This window comes from Anolis carolinensis, unplaced genomic scaffold (assembly GCF_035594765.1).
Source record: "Anolis carolinensis isolate JA03-04 unplaced genomic scaffold, rAnoCar3.1.pri scaffold_7, whole genome shotgun sequence".
Lineage (NCBI taxonomy): Eukaryota > Metazoa > Chordata > Lepidosauria > Squamata > Dactyloidae > Anolis > Anolis carolinensis.
Genome location: NW_026943818.1, coordinates 40,541,926 through 40,560,702, shown reverse-complemented (window position 1 = coordinate 40,560,702; position 18,777 = coordinate 40,541,926). Strand labels below are relative to the sequence as shown.

Sequence of the window (18,777 nt, the reverse complement as noted above, 5' to 3'; positions counted from 1 at the left end):
GGATCCAAACACGTTGTCAAAAAGTCCGCCCACAAAAGTACCGGCTATAGCGCTTTGGGTTTTCTACTATACGGATTATGTCATCCGCAAATACTCGGACCTTTATTTCTTGTTTCTCTATTTTAATACCTTTTAAATTTTCACCATTCCTAATTGATCTGAATAAAATTTCTAATGGCAAGATCAAAATAAGAGGCGATAAAGGGCATCCTTGTCTGGCACCCTTTTTAATTTCAAATTCCTCAGTTGTTTGCCCATTAATTCTAGCTTTTTTGTTGGTTATAAATAGCTTGGATTCCATTTAAAACTTGTGTTCCTATATCTAATTCATTTAATTATTATTATTATTGGGAATAACGGATCAGGAGATTCGCTTAGGTACTAATGATGACATTATATTTACATACAGTAGAGTCTCACTTATCCAACATAAAACGGGCCGGCAGAATGTTGGATAAGCGAATATGTTGGATAATAAGGAGGCACTAAGGAAAAGCCTATTAAATATCAAATTAGGTTATGATTTTCCAAATGAAGCACCAAAACATCATGTTAGACAACAAATTTGGCAGAAAAGGTAGTTCAATACGCAGTAATGCTATGTAGTAATTTCTGTATTTACGAATTTAGCATCAAAATATCACGATGTATTGAAAACATTGACCACAAAAACACGTTGGATAATCCAGAACGTTGGATAAGCGAGTGTTGGATAAGTGAAACTCTACTGTATTTAATAACTGCAGCTAGAATGAGCTTCGCCAAAAAATGGAAGCAAAAAGAAATACCGTCTATGGAAGATTGGCTGCAGAAAGTGAAAGAGATAAAGGATATGGATAAATTAACTTTTTTAGTAAAGAAAAACACGGGGACGCCGATAAGATACACAAATTGGTCCAAAGTAGAAGAATACGAAAGAAAGGGATGTTGAAGTTTAAGTGACAAAGATTAGAAGGATGAAACATTTTAGAGTCTCTTCTTGTAAGCGTTTAGTAAAGCAAAGAAGCACTGACTAAGCCAACAATAAGGAAAACTCTCATCTTTTTGGAGGGTTTGTCCTTTATTACAGACAAAGAGGTTGATTCAATACTGTTTTTTTTTTCTTTTTTTGTATCATCCTCTTTTTTTTTTAATATATATTTTTATTGAAGTTTTACCTTATAAGATAGAGTAAATTAACATTGAAAGAGTGAGAACATTTGATTGTATAGAAAGTGGGAAAACTGAGATTTAAAAAGGATCAAAAAGAGAGAGAGAGAAAACCAAAAACAAAGCTAAAATGTCCATATTTATATAAAAAAGAAAAAAAAATCTGAACAAATGGCGATATAAAAATGCAAAGTACTTGGCAAAGAAATACACCAAAAAGCAAAAGCAAAAAGCTCACTGTTTCACAACCTGTTCACAAGCCACCAGCAATTGTGAACTGGAGTTCTTTTTTTTTCTTCATCATGACCTTTTTTTTTTTCACAGAAGGAAGTTAAACGAGTGGTGAAAATTAAAATTTATAATAGTCAAATTTGTATCATCCTCTTGTATTATTATAGATTGGGAAACGCAAAGGCAAAGATGGAAGTCATTTTTAAATTTTTATTTTTAATGTTTTTTTAATTGTTTTTTTTTTCTCTTCTTCTTCTCCTAGCTTTTATTTTCTTCTTTCTCCTTCACTTTCTGTCAAAAGCATTGTTCTCACTCTTTCGATGTTATTTACTTACAGTAGAGTCTCACTTATCCAACATAAACGGGCCAGCAGAACGTTGGATAAGCAAATATGTTAGATAATAAGGAGGAATTAAGGAAAAGCCCATTAAACATCAAATTAGGTTATGATTTTACAAATTAAGCACCAAAACATCATTTTAGACAACAAATTTGGCAGAAAAAGTAGTTCAATACGCAGTAATCCTACGTAGTAATTACTGTATTTATGAATTTAGCAGCAAAATATCACGATGTATTAAAAAGATTGACTACAAAAATGCGTTGGATAATCCAGAATGTTGGATAAGCGAGTGTTGGATAAGTGAGACTCTACTGTATTATATACACTAATAAAAATATATTTAATAATAATTATTATTATTATTGGTGAGTGGTGGGGCGTTGGTTAAAGATTCCCCTTGACCCACTTCCTGTGGACTGAGATCGATGAAACCTTTTTGAATATTTTAAAAAAATAAACGAACCTTTTGGCCTCTTGACAGAAGAAGATGAAGCTGCGCGGGACCAAGGACCCCTCGGTGGCCCCGGTGGGCAAGTACGGCACCCTCCAGGAGTTCTCCTTCTTCGACAAGGTGGGCCACCCAACCCGCGTGGAGGAAGGAGGGGCGGGTTTGGGGGCGCTGTGGGTGGCCCAACCGTGTGGCCTCCTCTGGCCCCCCTTTGATGACATCATCACCCCCCTCCCCTCTGTCCTCCCTGCAGGTGCGGCGCGTCCTCAAGAGCCAAGAGGTGTACGAGAACTTCCTCCGCTGCATCGCCCTCTTCAACCAAGAGCTGGTTTCGGGCTCCGAGCTTTTGCAGCTGGTCACCCCCTTTTTGGGGTAAGAGACTCCTTTTGGCTTGCTATCCTGCCAATCATAGCATGGTAGAGTTGGGAAGTAAGTGCCGCCTAATTCATGATCTCTCGGTCATTAGTGACTTATTGCAGCTGGCTACTAGGCATGTCCAATCGATGAAAAAAATGTTTAAATTCTCGTTTCTAGAGTAGGGGCGCTGGCGCTTCGATATAGAAAGTATTTCTGAATTTTTCACCCAAAAATTTCGGATATTTCAGAAAATTCGTAATGATTCTAAATGTTTCTATTAGGCATGTCCGATCGATGAAAAAAAAATGTTTCGGTTCTCGTTTCTAAAGTACGGGGCGCTGGCGCTTCGATATAGAAAGTATTTCTGAATTTTTCACCCAAAAATTTCGGATATTTCAGAAAATTCGTAATGATTCTAAATGTTTCTATTAGGCGTGTCCGATCGATGAAAAAAATGTTTCGGTTCTCGTTTCTAAAGTAGGGGCGCTGGCGCTTCGATATAGAAAGTATTTCCGATTTTTTCACCCAAAATGTTTGGATATTTCCGAAAATTTGTAATGATTCTAAATGTTTCTATTAGGCATGTCCGATCAATGAAAAAAATGTTTAAATTCTCGTTTCTAAAGTAGGGGCGCTGGCGCTTCGATATAGAAAGTATTTCCGAATTTTTCACCCAAAAATTTCGGATATTTCAGAAAATTTGTAATGATTCTAAATGTTTCTATTAGGCATGTCCGATCGATGAAAAAAATGTTTCAATTCTCGTTTCTAAAGTAGGGGGCGCTGGCGCTTCGATATAGAAAGTATTTCCGATTTTTTCACCCAAAATGTTTGGATATTTCCGAAAATTCGTAATGATTCTAAATGTTTCTATTAGGCATGTCCGATCGATGAAAAAAATGTTTCAATTCTCGTTTCTAAAGTAGGGGGCGCTGGCGCTTCGATATAGAAAGTATTTCCGATTTTTTTCACCCAAAATGTTTGGATATTTCCGAAAATTTGTAATGATTCTAAATGTTTCTATTAGGCATGTCCGATCAATGAAAAAAATGTTTAAATTCTCGTTTCTAAAGTAGGGGCGCTGACGCTTCGATATAGAAAGTATTTCCGAATTTTTCACCCAAAAATTTTGGATATTTCCGAAAATTTGTAATGATTCTAAATGTTTCTATTAGGCATGTCCGATCAATGAAAAAAATGTTTAAATTCTCGTTTCTAAAGTAGGGGCGCTGACGCTTCGATATAGAAAGTATTTCCGATTTTTTTCACCCAAAAATTTCAGTTATTTCCGAAAATTCGTAATGATTCTAAATGTTTCTAAAATGGCGGACGCGCATGCGCAATTGCAAAAAAAAAAAGGAACCGGGGGGGACTTTTACAGGGCTCTCCCGCCCCCATTTCTTGAGCTATCCTCATCAACCCTAGCCCCCACCTTTGCGTCCATCGTGGAAGCTTCTGATTGGCCGAGGAGCGGCAGCCAGTTAGGCTGCGCTAAGCTCCCATTCTAGGTAGGTTGCAGAAACAATTTTTTAAAAAAAATATTTTTTAAAATATATTAAAAAAATTTTTTTGGGGGGGGAGGGAATTAACGAAACATTAAGAGACAATTAGAGAATGGTCCAACAATGGTTCGATTTACATTGCTGGTTGCGCTGTGAGACAATGTCTCGGAATGCCTATCAAAAAGCGAGAACAATCCAAAATAATTCCGATATACGATTCAAAACGATTTTTTGGACATGTCTAGTTTCTATAATGGCAGACGCGCATGCGCAATCGCCAAAAATAGGAACCGGGGGGGGAGTTTTTACAGGGCTCTCCCTCCCCCTCATTTCTTGAGCTATCCTCATCAAATTTGGTACAGTGGGAGAACACATTCAACACTCTTAGCTCAACAAATTGCAGAACGTTTCCTGTCTCCTATGATTTTTGGCGAATTTTCATAACTTTTTATAATACACTGGACCAGTGACCACGCCAAGCAATGCCCTGGCAAGGAGTGCAAAGATACTTTCATAACTATAAATTCCCTTGCTATATTTGTAAGCAAGAACTCTGGAAATCAATGGTGTCTCTGGCTATGTGATCCCACAAGCCTGAAAGGCAATGCTTTCTTAATGAAATAGACTACTGATTCTGCAAAAGTATGCTATGATCCAGCAAGAACGAAATTGAAAGCTAGATAATTTTTTTAATAATGTGGAAAAAAATTAACGAAACATTAAGAGACAATTAGAGAATGGGCCAACGATGTTTCAAATTACATTGCCGGTTGCGCTGTGAGACGACGTCTCGGAATGCGTCTCAAAAAGCGAGAACAATCCGATACAAATCCGATATAAGATTCAAAACGATTTTTTGGACATACCTACTGGCTACTAACCAGCGAGAGCAGAAGGTGCCCCCAGAGGCATAGAAGGCACCCCCTTGTTGTCGCTGCTCCTGACTGCCGTGTCTTTCCTTTTTCTGAAGGAAGTTCCCCGAGCTCTTTGCCCAGTTCAAGTCCTTCCTGGGGGTGAAGGAGCTCTCCTTCATCTCGCCCGCCAGCGACCGCGCCGGGGACGGCGTCTGCCGGGAGATCGACTACGCCTCGTGCAAGCGCATCGGGTCCAGCTACCGGGCCTTGCCCAAGACCTACCAGCAGCCCAAGTGCAGCGGCCGGACCGCCATCTGCAAGGAGGTAGGCGGGGGGGCGGCGGGGGGGGGGGGTCCCGGATGGCAGCGGCTTCCACGCAGGAGGCCCCACCAACGGAGGCCCCACCCTTGGGCTGAAAGGCCGCTTTTGCCAAATGCAGGTCCTGAACGATACCTGGGTGTCCTTCCCCTCCTGGTCGGAAGACTCGACCTTCGTCAGCTCCAAGAAGACGCCGTACGAGGAGCAGCTCCACCGGTGCGAGGACGAGCGCTTTGAGGTAGGGTGGGAGCCGGGAACTTCCTGCAGACTGAGGAATGTGTTTTCTTATCTCTTGCATGTTGAGCTGTGCTTGCCGAGGCGAGAGGCTAAAGAGAAATGCCAGCTCAGAGCGATGGCTTTTTTGCTGTGCTTTGTAAATATGTATCTTGGAGGCCGGGAACTTCCTGCAGACTGAGGAATGTGTTTTCTTATCTCTTGTGTGTTGAGCTGTGCTTGCCGGGGCGAGAGGCTAAAGAGAAATGCCAGCTCAGAGCGATGGCTTTTTTTGCTGTGCTTTGTAAATATGTATCTTGGAGGCCGGGAACTTCCTGCAGACTGAGGAATGTGTTTTCTTATCTCTTGCATGTTGAGCTGTGCTTGCCGAGGCGAGAGGCTAAAGAGAAATGCCAGCTCAGAGCGATGGCTTTTTTGCTGTGCTTTGTAAATATGTATCTTGGAGGCCGGGAACTTCCTGCAGACTGAGGAATGTGTTTTCTTATCTCTTGTGTGTTGAGCTGTGCTTGTCGAGGCAAGAGGCTAAAGAGAAATGCCAGCTCAGAGCGATGGCTTTTTTGCTGTGCTCTTTAAATATGTATTATAGACATTGAAGTAAATGTTTGGACTTCAGACTATACATGTCTTAGAGTCTAACATTGAAAAGAGGAATTGGTGAGGCAGACGATTGCAACCAATTCATCAGGGTGCTGGAGATGATGATTGATGGTGTTTAAAGAAACCCACCCGGCACGCACCCTGACCTATCACGGTCCTGCTCCGCCATGTCATTGTCCAACTTTGGCCTTCTTATCCAAAACATGTGCCAATTGGGTTTTCATCATAAGACATTTCCAGAGGTAGTTTGCCATTCGTTTGTGGCCGAGAGCGAGGCGTACTCACGGTCAGCCAATGGGTTTCCATGGCTGATTGGTGGTTCAGAGACGTAATCAAAATATGTCTATTTTATGTGACCTTATTAGTTTTATGATTCGTTTTATTGTTGTGTTTTGTATTGCTTGTTTGGCCTGTGCTTGGCCCCATGGAAGCCGCCCCGAGTCCCTTTGGGGAGATGGGGCGGGGTATAAAAATGAAATTATTATTATTATTATTATTATTATTATTATTCACCCACCGGAGAGTCCGCTCGGGTGGAACAGATCAGGGCTGGATAGGGCAGAGAAAGCGGGGATTGAAGAAATGGTTTGAACGTTTAGCAAGGCTCACCAGAACAGCGGGTCCCGTCTCTGGTCACACTCGCAGCTCCAACTTTCTCTTCAAACTCCAGTAATCTGGTCCAGTCTAGGTACTGGGCATGTTTAGCCTGCAGAAGAGAAGGCTGAGAGGAGACATGATAGCCATGTACAAATATGTGAGGGGAAGTCATAGGGAGGAGGGAGCAAGCTTATTTTCTGCTGCCCTGCAGACTAGGACACGGAACAATGGCTTCAAACTACAGGAAAGGAGATTCCACCTGAACATCAGGAAGAACTTCCTCACTGTGAGGGCTGTTCGGCAGTGGAACTCTCTCCCCCGGGCCGTGGTGGAGGCTCCTTCTTTGGAGGCTTTTAAGCAGAGGCTGGATGGCCATCTGTCGGGGGTGCTTTGAATGCGATTTCCTGCTTCTTAGCGGGGGGTTGGACTAGATGGCCCTTGAGGTCTCTTCCAACTCTACTATTCTATGATTCTATGATTCTATGATTCTACTGGGATCTGGGATCTGGTCCAGTCTAGGATCTGGGCCCATAATCAATTGTCAGAGTATTAGCAGCGCAGCAGTAGTTGGATGGAGTCAGTGGAGCGCAGAACGAAGAGACATCAGAGACGTTGGTAAAACTATATACAAAGTTTTACTCTAAGCAGCAATAATCAAGACAAACAGACTTGCAGACAAAATGCGTTGGATAATCCAGAACGTTGGATAAATGAGTGTTGGATAAGTGAGACTCTACTGTACAAAGTTTTACTCTAAGCAGTAATAATCAAGACAAACAGACTTGCAGACAAACACAGGGCTTGACTTTCACTCTAGGCAGACAGCACTCAACACAACTCTGAACAGAACTGAACTGATGCAATCAGTAATGCACACACACTTGTGTCTGGACACTCCCCAGTTCCAGCCACCAGAACAGCGGGTCCCGTCTCTGGTCACACTCGCAGCTCCAACTTCCTCTTCACTCCAAACTCCAGTAATCTGGTCCAGTCTAGGTTCTGGGATCTGGTCCAGTCTAGGATCTGGGCCCATAACCAATTGTCAGAGTATTAGCAGCGCAGCAGTAGTTGGATGGAGTCAGTTGAACGCAGAACGAAGAGACATCAGAGACGTTGGTAAAACTATATACAAAGTTTTACTCTAAGCAGCAATAATCAAGACAAACAGACTTGCAGACAAACACAGGGCTTGACTTTCACTCTAGGCAGACAGCACTCAACACAACTCAGAACAAAACTGAACAGATGCAATCAGTAATGCACACACACTTGTGTCTGGACACTCCCCAGTTCCAGCCACACATCAAGGTCAACACAGCTTCTTAGTAATTAACTCTTTCCAGACTATGTTACACTCTGGATGATGCAATCAGTATGCAATACAGGCAAGACACAAATTGCATTTAAACACTACCAATACACAAATCCCACATTAACAGAGGGTCACTGGTCGTGCGCCACTGCCGTAAAGCATTCGGGCCACCCGCCCTCCATGCTCTCCCTCTCTCCCTGCAGCTGGACGTGGTCCTGGAGACCAACCTGGCCACCATCCGTGTCCTGGAGAGCGTCCAGAAGAAGCTGGGCCGCATGGCGCCGGAGGACCAGGAGAAGTTCCGCCTGGACGACTGCCTGGGCGGCACCTCGGAGGTGATCCAGCGCCGGGCCATTTACCGCATCTACGGCGACAAGGCCCCCGAGATCATCGAGAGCCTCAAGAAGAACCCCCTCACGGCCCTCCCCGTCGTGCTCAAGAGGTGAGGCTGGGGGCAGATTGTGCTCTCTTCCCATTATTATTATTACTAGCTATGCCCGGCCACGTGTTGCTGTGGCTTATGGGAATCCTTTGTTGGCCAGCTGGAATAGCACTGAATAGCCTTGCAGTCTCAAAGCCTGGTCGTTTTCTGGAGTTGCTGGAGCTTTTTGTTGTATGAACGTAGAGGCACGGAGGAGTGGTTGTGCTGCCAAGTTTAGTGTTTCTGGGATGTGTAGTTTTGTTGTTTTGTCCTAGGCCGAAACGCCATTACCCTTTTATATATATAGACTAGCTTTGCCCAGCCACGTGTTGCTGTGGCTTATGGGAATCCTTTGTTGGCCAGCTGGAATAGCACTGAATAGCCTTGCAGTCTCAAAGCCTGGCCGTTTTCTGGAGTTGCTCGAGCTTTTTGTTGTATGAACGCAGAGGCATGGATGAGGGGTTGTGCTGCCAAGTTTAGTGTTTCTGGGATGTGTAGTTTTGTTGTTTTGTCCTAGGCCGAAATTTCATTACCCTTTTATATTTATAGATTATTATTATTATTATTATTATTAGCTTGGTTTCAAATAACCCAGCATTGCCCAGGTTATTTGAAAAGGTCATTTTTTAAAATTTTACAAAATGGTTTGTTTTGTCGAAGGCTTTCACGGCCGGGATCACAGGGTGGTTGTATGTTTTCTGGGCTGTGTGGCCATGTTCCAGAAGCATTCTCTCCTGATGTTTCTCCCATATCTATGGCAGGCATCCTCAGAGGTTGTGAGGCATGGAGAAACTAAGCAAGGAAGGTTTATATATATCTGTGGGAAGTCCAGGGTGGGGGAAGAACCAGTTGGAGGCCAGTGTGAATGTTGTAGTTAATCACCTTAATTAGCATTGAATAGCTTCACCTCCTGGCTTCTTCCTGCCTGGGGGCATCCTTTGTTCAGAGTCGTTAGCTGCCCCTGGTTCCCATGTCTGGAACTTCTCTGTTTTCAGAGTGTTGCTTCTTATTTACTGTTCTGAGTTTGTTTAATACTGGTAGCCAGATTTTGTTCATTTTCATGGTTTCCTCCTTTCTGTTGAAGTTGTCCACATGCTTCTTGTGGATTTCAATGGCTTCTCTGTGTCGTCTGACATGATAGTTGTTGGAGTGGTCCAGCATTTCTGTGTTCTCAACGGTTGTTGGTGAACTACAACTCACATCACCCCCAGAAACTCCATCAGTAATTGAAGCTTGTCATGTTGGGCAAGTTTGCTCTGGATGCATCATGGGTGAGGTTCAGTGGCTGTAGGGTGAACTACAACTCCCATTATGGTGAGTCAGTCGCTTCAAAATCCTCCTGTGTGCCAAGTGTGGCCCAGGTCCATTGTCAGTGGAGGTCACAGTTTCTCTGGTTGTGGGTGAACTACAACTTTCGGCATATCAGGACCAGAGGGCCCACGTGGTCTCTTCCAACTCTACTATTATTCTATTATTGTTATTATTATTATTATTATTATTATGATTGAGTTTCCCTACATGGCCCACGTGGTCTCTTCCAAGTTTATGATCTGCTTCACGTTCTGGCCTGGTGGGTGAAGAAGGGGGTCGGTTTGGGGGGCTGTTTGAAGGTGGGGAGTGCTAGGTCCCCTTCCGGAATGGCATGTGCCTCCGCGTGTGGCTTTCGGGTGTTTTTGCGCATGCCTTTCGGGATGGGGATGGCGCACGCTCTGCCAGTGGACTAAGCCAAGGGCTGTGGGGGGGTCCGGCCTCCCCGTGTGCCCCCCGCAGGCTGAAGGCCAAGGAGGAGGAGTGGCGGGAGGCCCAGCAGGGCTTCAACAAGATCTGGCGCGAGCAGTACGAGAAGGCCTACCTCAAGTCCCTGGACCACCAGGCGGTCAACTTTAAGCAGAACGACACCAAGGCCCTGCGCTCCAAGAGCCTCCTCAATGAGATCGAGAGCGTTTACGACGAGGTGGGTACCGCCGGCCGCCCCTGCGTGTTTTCTTGCAGATTAAACCGTTGTATTTCTAGTCCCTGGTTTGGAAATAGATGCTAGAGCAGGCATGGGCATATCATCTTTATTGAATACTAGCTTGGGGACCCAGTGGTGCCCAGGTTATTAGAAGAAGGCATTGTTTGCTTTGAGTTATTAGGTGATATCACTGAAGTTTGGTTGGCTAAGTTCAGTGTTCTCTGAATACGGGTTGTAAGGGACTAATAAACAACTAATATTCTTTCAGGCAGGAGGGAATCTTTTTATCCCACCCATTGCCCCAAATTTGTAAAGAACCAATAACGACTGCCACCAATTTGGAAAGATGCAACCACCAAAGACTCAGGGAGGAGACCTTTTCCTGTGTTTTTCCTTTCTTCGTCTTATTCACTTTAGATGGTAGCGAAACTTGGTTTATAATATATGCAACAGAGGCTTAGATGTTGGAAGAACAATAACAAGTTTATTCAGGCACAGAGCTTAGTGGTTACAATGTTGATTCTCACTTATTCTTATTCGTATTCTTATTAACAGTTACAATACTAGAATGAGATGAATCAAACTCTCTAGAGTATCACTTCTTTTACTTAAAGTAGTTAAAACCTATTCCTTTGCTCCTTTCTAACTGTTACTTCAATGGATCTCTGTGAGTCCAGCTGGGATTGGTTCCCAAAGTCTAAAACTTGAACTATCCAGTGACTTCAAACCACAGTCACCCCTGTAATATACTATCACAGATTCTCTGTGCCTTCCCTACAGTAGAGTCTCACTTATCCAAGCCTCGCTTATCCAAGCTTCTGGATAATCCAAGCCATTTTTGTAGTCAATGTTTTCAATATATTGTGATATTTTGGTGCTAAATTCGTAAATACAGTAATTACAACATAACATTACTGTGTATTGAACTACTTTTTGTGTCAAATTTGTTGTCTAACATGATGTTTTGGTGCTTAATTTGTAAAATCCTAACCTAATTTGATGTTTAATAGGCTTTTCCTTAATCCCTCCTTATTATCCAACATATTCGCTTATCCAAGCTTCTGCCGGCCTGTTTAGCTTGGATGAGTGAGACTCTACTGTACTTTAAATAAGTCACCAAACTTATTTAAGACCGACTCAAAATGAACAATTGAGTCTCCTTGATCCCATCAACCTGGAATCAATCTTCCCTGTGCCTCATCAGAGCACAGACCTCTAGCTCCACCCCCTGTGTCCTAAAAGGCGTCTCTGGGACTTGGGAAGAGGCCCCGCCCCTCTGGCTCCGCCCCCGTGTCCTAATAGGTCCTAATAGGATCGCTCCAGCGCCCACCAGGGGGCGGTAGTGGCCACTTTGGGAATCACTGGTATAAATAAGTGAGTAAACAACCTTCCTGCGCTGTCTCCTTCCAGCATCAGGAGCAGCATTCGGAGGCCCGCGGGGCCGCCAGCGAGCCGCACCTGATTTTCGTCTACGAGGACAAGCAGATCCTGGAGGACGTGGCCGCCTTGATCAGCTACTACGTGAAGCGGCAGCCCACCATCCAGAAGGAGGACCAGGCCACCATCCGCCACATCGTCCAGCACTTTGTGCCCGAACTCTTCTTCTCCCGGACGGCCGAACCGCCGGCGGCCGAGGAGACGCCCGGCGAGGAGAGCGCGGCTCCCGAGTCCCAGCCGGCCGACGTGCGCGACCTGCGCCGGAGGAGCGTCCCCGGGCCGCCACCGGAGGAGCCCCACGAGCTGCGGAAAAGGGGTCCCTTGCCGCCCGTCAGCCCCTCGGAGGAGAAGCCGGCGGCAGCGGAGGGCCCCGAGCGGCGGAAGCGGCACCCCCCGGCCAGCCCCCCGAAGGAGAAGGGCCTCCCCGCGGAGGCCACGGCAACGGCGGCGCCCCCTCCCCCCGCCGGAGCCCCCCTCCCCTCGCCGGACAACGCCTACACGCTCTTCTTCGCCAACAACAACTGGTACTTCTTCCTGCGGCTGCACCAGACGCTCTGCGCCCGGCTGCTCAAGATCTACCGCCAGGCCCAGAAGCAGCTGCTGGAGCACCGGAGGGAGAAGGAGCGCGAGAGGCTGCTCTGCGAGGGGCGCAGGGAGCGCGGCAACGACCCCGCCCGGGAGCTGCGCCTCAAGCAGCCCAGTGAGTGGGGACGGGGACGGGAAGGGGGGGGCAGGGGGGGTCGGGCCCAGCTGTCGGGTTCTCTTCTCCCGGTTGTGCTGTGGGTCAGTCTTCCATCAGAAAAAGCACTGGTAGATTCCAACAGGTTTTATTGTACAGAATACCAGAACCTTCTCTTTGGCCCATTTATATAGGGGCTCTCACATTTGTCAGCGCTTGCTCTGTGTCCGGAGATGTCAAAGATCGGAGATCATGACATGTTCCAGAAGTATTCTCTCCTGACGTTTTGCCCACATCTATGGCAGGCATCCTCAGAGGTTGTGAGGAATATATCTCCATGTTCCAGAAGCATTTTCTCCTGACGTTATAGGTATATATATATATATATATATATATATATATATATATATGAGATATATGATAAATGGAATATGATATATTCCTCACAACCTCTGAGGATGCCTGCCATAGATGTGGGCGAAACATCAGGAGAGAATACTTCTAGAACATGGCCACACAGCCCGGAAAACATACAACAACCCTGTGATCCCGGCCATGAAAGCCTTTGACAGCTCCCAGTTGTGTTTTGAAGCATCTCTTTAGGAGAATCTCTCGCGGCATTTGGGTAAGACTTTAGGGTGTCGTCTTAGTCGGGATCCGGGAAACAGCCAGAGGGTTTTGTGTTAACGGGCAGCAGCCGTGCCGTCACCATTCAGAAGGTGTCACGGGTTGTTAATGGCGTCGCTTTGTGCCCTTAGGCGAAGTGGAGCTGGAGGAGTACTACCCGGCCTTCCTGGACCTGGTGAGGAACCTCCTGGACGGCAACATCGACCCCACGCAGTACGAGGACACCCTGCGGGAGATGTTCACCATCCACGCCTACATTGGCTTCACCATGGACAAGCTGGTCCAGAACATTGTACGGCAGGTGAGAAGTTTATCTTGACCCATTCCAGTCTGGCTTCAGGCCTGGGTTCAGTACCGAGACGGCTTTGGTCTCCTTGGTGGATGACCTCCGCAGAGAACTGGACAGGGGGAGTGTGACCCTGCTGGTTCTCCTGGACATCTCAGCGGCTTTTGATACCGTCAACCATGGTCTCCTTCTGGGACGTCTCTCCGGGATGGGCCTTGGGGGTTCTGCTCTGCAGTGGCTCCAGTCCTTCCAGATGGTGAAGCTGGGGGACACCTGCTCGGACCCCTGGCCTTTGACCTGTGGGGTCCCGCAAGGTTCCATTCTGTCCCCCATGCTTTTTAACATCTACATGAAACCGCTGGGAGAGGTCATCCGGGATTTTGGAGTACGGTGCCATCTCTACGCAGATGACGCCCAACTCCACAACTCCTTTCCACCGAACTCCAAGGAAGCCCCTTGGATCCTAGACCAGTGCCTGGCCGCTGTGATGGGCTGGATGAGGGCCAACAAGCTGAAGCTTAATCGTGATAAGACAGAGGTCCTCCAGGTCAGCCGTTCGACCGATCGGGGCATAGGGTGGCCACCTGTGGGGTCACACTCCCCCTGAAGGCGCAGGTCCATTGCAGTTTGGGGGTCCTCCTGGACTCCTCGCTGACGCTTGATGCTCAGGTGTCGGCAGTGGCCGGGAGGGCCTTTGCACAGCTAAAGCTAGTGCGCCAACTGCGACCGTACTTCGAGAAGTCTGACTTGGCCACGGTGGTCCATGCTCTAGTTACCTCAAGGATGGATTATTTGGCAAGAAGGTAGACTGGCGCCCGGTCTACTCAAGAGTAAGCGCATTGTCAGGCTGCTTGGAATCCAGGAGCTGGAGACGATGATGTTTCTCAGTGAGAAGTAAAGTTGTCACCGCAAAGACAAGTTCTCAACACAACACTTTTATTGAAGTTCATAAGCTCCCCCAAACCAGGTGTTTGACTCCCTAAAACTTCCCAAGAGAACTGAGCTTGTTACAGTTACTGCACCAGGTGCCTAACTCCCCAATTCTTCCCAAGAGAACTGGGCTTAGCCATAGTCACCACGCTCCACTAATCTGGCACTTCTCCAGAGGCTTTGTCTGTTTGATCTGTCTGTGTGTACAAATGCCCTTCAATCAAACACAAAACTTTCTGGAGAATCTGGGAGAGCCGGCATTGTCTCAAGGGCATTCTTAATTGGATCTGGCTCGGAGATGTCAACATGAGGCATCTAGAAGGGTGTTGAAACTTGCTGACTTGGGAGAAAACCAAAATCTTCTTCATCCTGGTCAGGAAATGGCACAGGGTCCAGGGCAACAGGTGCTCTAGGCATCACAGACTACCCCGTTTCCCCAAAAATAAGACAGTGTCTTATATTAATTTTTGCTCCCAAAGTTGCACTAGGTCTTATTTTCAGGGGATGTCTTATTTTTCCACAAAGAAGAATTTGCATTTATGGTTGAATTTTTAAAAAATGGAAATGTATTATCTACTGTACAGTAGTTATCATCACAAACCAGTGTAACCAAACTGTGAATCCTTTCAAGAATTTCTATATTATATTTTATTGCTATACTGTTTTTAATTTACTGTTTTAAATTTCTCTTCGTATGTAAATTTATGTTGTTGTTGGGCTTGTCCCTGTGTAAGCTGCCCTGAGTCCCTTCTGGGAGATGGAGGTGGGATACAAGAATAAAGGTGTTATCATATTATTATTATTTCTTGTTACTACCTTTCTTTCCATGTACAATGATCTATATGGCATGTACATTTACCGATCCTGCATGCTTCCAAAAAAATAGTTTGCTAGGTCTTACTTTCGGGGGAGGCCTATATAGCAATTCAGCAAAACCTCTACTAGGTCTTATTTTCTGGGGAAGTCTTATTTTCAGAGAAACAGGGTACATAAAATAAGTCACCAAACTTATTTTAAACCGACTCAAAATGAACAGTTGAGTCTCCCTTGATCCCCTCAACCTAGGATCAATCTTCCCTGTGCCTCATCAGAGCACAGACTGAAACCCTTTTTTAAACTCTGCACTTCTTCAACAAAACGGCAGTTGGCTCCGCCTACTTCTCCATGGCAACCAGCCTCTGACTGCAGAGAAGCAATAACTGTAATACTTACCCTTTTAAAACACAATTAAACATAACATCTGTAAACCAAAAATAAATGTAATAGCAACAATGATAGAGAAAAATAATAAATGTAATAATACCAATGTTGTTGTTGTTGTTGTTCCCAGCTGCACCACTTGGTGAGCGACGAGGTCTGCCTGAAGGTGGTGGAGCTTCACCTGGGTGAGCGCAAGGCCGGTGCGGCCGGAGGGAACCTCTCCTCCCAGAGCGTGAGGGCCGCCAAGGAGACCGCCTACCAGTGGAAGGCCGAGCACTGCATGGCCGACGAGAACTGCTTCAAGGTGCGGACGGAGCACTCCGGCCGTCTTCCGGCCAGTTGTTGGGCAGCTTCCTCTTTGTATGTAAACGGCGTTGTGTCTCTTTCGGCAGGTGATGTTCCTCCAGCGGAAGGACCAGGTCATCATGACCATCGAGCTGCTGGACACGGAGGAGACCCAAACCGAAGACCCCGCAGAGGTGCAGGTGAGAGGTGCCCGGTGGGGTCTCGTGGCTCCTGTGATCTTAGGGGGTGTTTGTGGAGTGGGTGGCCCTTGCCTCAACTTCCCTTCGGCTTCCTTGTGTTTCCTCCAGCACTTGGCCAACTACGTGGAGCAGTACGTGGGTGCGGACGGGGCTTCCCACAACCAGACGGAAGGCTTCCTTCTCAAGCCGGTCTTTCTCCAAAGGTGAGGCCTGTCACATTCCTTGTTTACTCTTATATCTTGTTTCCTCTTGGGGTGGCATGATGGCAACTGTCTGGACAGCAGTGGCTCCCAAAGTGATCCATTGAAGGTGGAATCAGGTGTCAATCAGAGATGATTGAGTTAATTGCTAAGATGCTGCGGTGACCTTGATGTGTGGCTGGAACTAGGGAGTATCCAGACACAAGTGTGCGTGCATTACTGATTGCGTCAGTTCTGTTCTGTTCTGAGTCGAGATCTTAGGAGTTGAGTTCTGTTTGTCTTGAGTCAAGTCCTGTGTGGCTGGAACTAGGGAGTATCCAGACACAAGTGTGAGTGCATTACTGATTGCGTCCAGTTCAGTTCTGTTCTGAGTCGAGTTCTGTCTGTTTAGGAGTCGAGTTCTGTTTGCCTTGAGTCAAGTCCTGTGTGGCTGGAACTAGGGAATATCCAGACACAAGTGTGTGTGCATTACTGATTGCGTCAGTTCTGTTCTGTTCTGAGTCGAGATCTGTCTGCTTAAGAGTCGAGTTCTGTTTGCCTTGAGTCAAGTCCTGTGTGGCTGGAACTAGGGAATATCCAGACACAAGTGTGTGTGCATTACTGATTGCGTCAGTTCTGTTCTGTTCTGAGTCGAGATCTGTCTGCTTAAGAGTCGAGTTCTGTTTGCCTTGAGTCAAGTCCTGTGGCTGGAACTAGGGAATATCCAGACACAAGTGTGTGTGCATTACTGATTGCGTCAGTTCTGTTCTGTTCTGAGTCGAGATCTGTCTGCTTAAGAGTCGAGTTCTGTTTGCCTTGAGTCAAGTCCTGTGTGGCTGGAACTAGGGAATATCCAGACACAGGTGTGTGTGCATTACTGATTGCGTCAGTTCTGTTCTGTTCTGAGTCGAGATCTGTCTGCTTAAGAGTCGAGTTCTGTTTGCCTTGAGTCAAGTCCTGTGGCTGGAACTAGGGAATATCCAGACACAAGTGTGTGTGCATTACTGATTGCGTCAGTTCTGTTCTGTTCTGAGTCGAGATCTGTCTGCTTAAGAGTCGAGTTCTGTTTGCCTTGAGTCAAGTCCTGTGTGGCTGGAACTAGGGAGTATCCAGACACAAGTGCTTGCGTCAGTTCAGCTCAGTTCTGAGTCGAGATCTGTCTGTTTAGGAGTCGAGTTCTGTTTGTCCTGTGTTCATCAGTCGTCTGTGTTGATTCAGTAAAACTTTGTAAATAGTTTGACCAACGTCTCTGAGTATCTCTTCGTTCTGCACTCCACTGATTCCATCCAACTACTGCTGCGCTGCAAATACTGACACTTGGTTATGGGCCCAGATCCTAGACTGCTGCATACAGTAAAACTTTGTAAATAGTTTTACCAACGTCTCTGAGTGTCTCTTCGTTCTGCGCTCCACTGATTCCATCCAACTACTGTTGCGCTGCAAATACTGACACTTGGTTATGGGCCCAGATCCTAGACTGCTGCATACAGTAAAACTTTGTAAATAGTTTGACCAACGTCTCTGAGTGTCTCTTCGTTCTGCGCTCCACTGATTCCATCCAACTACTGTTGCGCTGTGACACTGACACTGTCTCCCTTCTCGGTAGGAACCTGAGCCGGTTCCGGCGGTGGCAGTGCCGGCAGGTGCAGGCCCTTCGTCACAAGGCCAGGAGCTCCTGGAAGCAGCGCGTGGGCGTGGAGAGCGCCTGCAACGTGGACTGCAAGTTCCGCCTCAGCTCCCACAAGATGCTCTTCGTCATGAACGCCGAGGACTACCTGTACCGCCGGGGGGCCCTGGCGCGGGCCAGGCAGGTGCGTCCGGGCAGGAGTGGGGGTGGTCCTGGCGCCCGGCTGCCCAAGGCCTGTGCACAGAATCTCCATACAACACAACTGACTCCCTGCAACACGTATCCTGACTCCAAAGTGCACCCCTTACCTGGTCCGCCGATTTCTGGGCCTGAATCTATTGCACAAGATTTCCCTAGCCTAAAATGATACATTTTAATATATTGGTTTTATGGTTCCTGTCCCCTTGATCTGGTCATGTAAGTGTGATTTATTGTTATAATTGTATTATTTTACTTTGTTTAATCATGTGTATTATGTTGTTACGTAATGTTTGTGTTTGCTTTTATGACTGGAAACCGCCCTGGGTCCCATCCGGGAGATAGGGCGCTATATAAATAAAGTTTTATTATTATTATATTATATTAGGAAAGAGGTAGGTACCAGGGACTATTATCCCAGTAAAGTGCTGGAAGAGGCATACATAAAGGCTATATACGGCTAAGGAGTAAAAATACTATAAAAATAGAATGGATAAAGAGGGCAATCCCAAACTAAGGAAATCAGTCACCAAAAGCCTGTTGGAAGAGCCAAGTTTTCAGGCTCTTCCAAAAAAATAAGGAGGGGAGGGGCCTGCCTGATCTCCCTGGGGAGCGAGTTCCAGAGCCGTCTTCTCTACCCGACCCCAACTGTACCCAGCCTCCCACCCACTGTTTGTCAGGGGATGATGGGAGGCGGAGTGGATTCCAAAATTCATCATCCCGGTCTCACCTCCTTCTCCAGACTGTATTCCCATGCTGAGAAACAGCACTGGTCAAACAAACACTCCAGCAGACGAAGTCCAACTGTTGAT

The 18,777-nt window shown here is 46.3% G+C and overlaps 1 protein-coding gene across 2 annotated transcripts in view; it reads left to right on the top strand.

Annotated features, from left to right (window-relative positions):
• sin3b (SIN3 transcription regulator family member B) overlaps nt 1-18,777 on the top strand; it is a 40,983-nt gene that overhangs the window by 20,240 nt on the left and 1,966 nt on the right. The window contains exons 8-19 of one of the 2 annotated variants that reach the window (XM_062960004.1): nt 2,208-2,294; nt 2,425-2,543; nt 5,001-5,208; nt 5,324-5,440; nt 8,146-8,384; nt 10,134-10,317; nt 11,728-12,454; nt 13,192-13,361; nt 15,607-15,780; nt 15,869-15,961; nt 16,070-16,164; nt 17,747-17,951. In XM_062960004.1, coding sequence (XP_062816074.1) covers nt 2,208-2,294; nt 2,425-2,543; nt 5,001-5,208; nt 5,324-5,440; nt 8,146-8,384; nt 10,134-10,317; nt 11,728-12,454; nt 13,192-13,361; nt 15,607-15,780; nt 15,869-15,961; nt 16,070-16,164; nt 17,747-17,951 — 2,418 coding nt within the window. Of the gene's footprint in view, nt 1-2,204; nt 2,295-2,424; nt 2,544-5,000; nt 5,209-5,323; nt 5,441-8,145; nt 8,385-10,133; nt 10,318-11,727; nt 12,455-13,191; nt 13,362-15,606; nt 15,781-15,868; nt 15,962-16,069; nt 16,165-17,746; nt 17,952-18,777 lie in introns of both variants that reach the window. The other variant, XM_062960003.1, reaches the window with a different exon arrangement.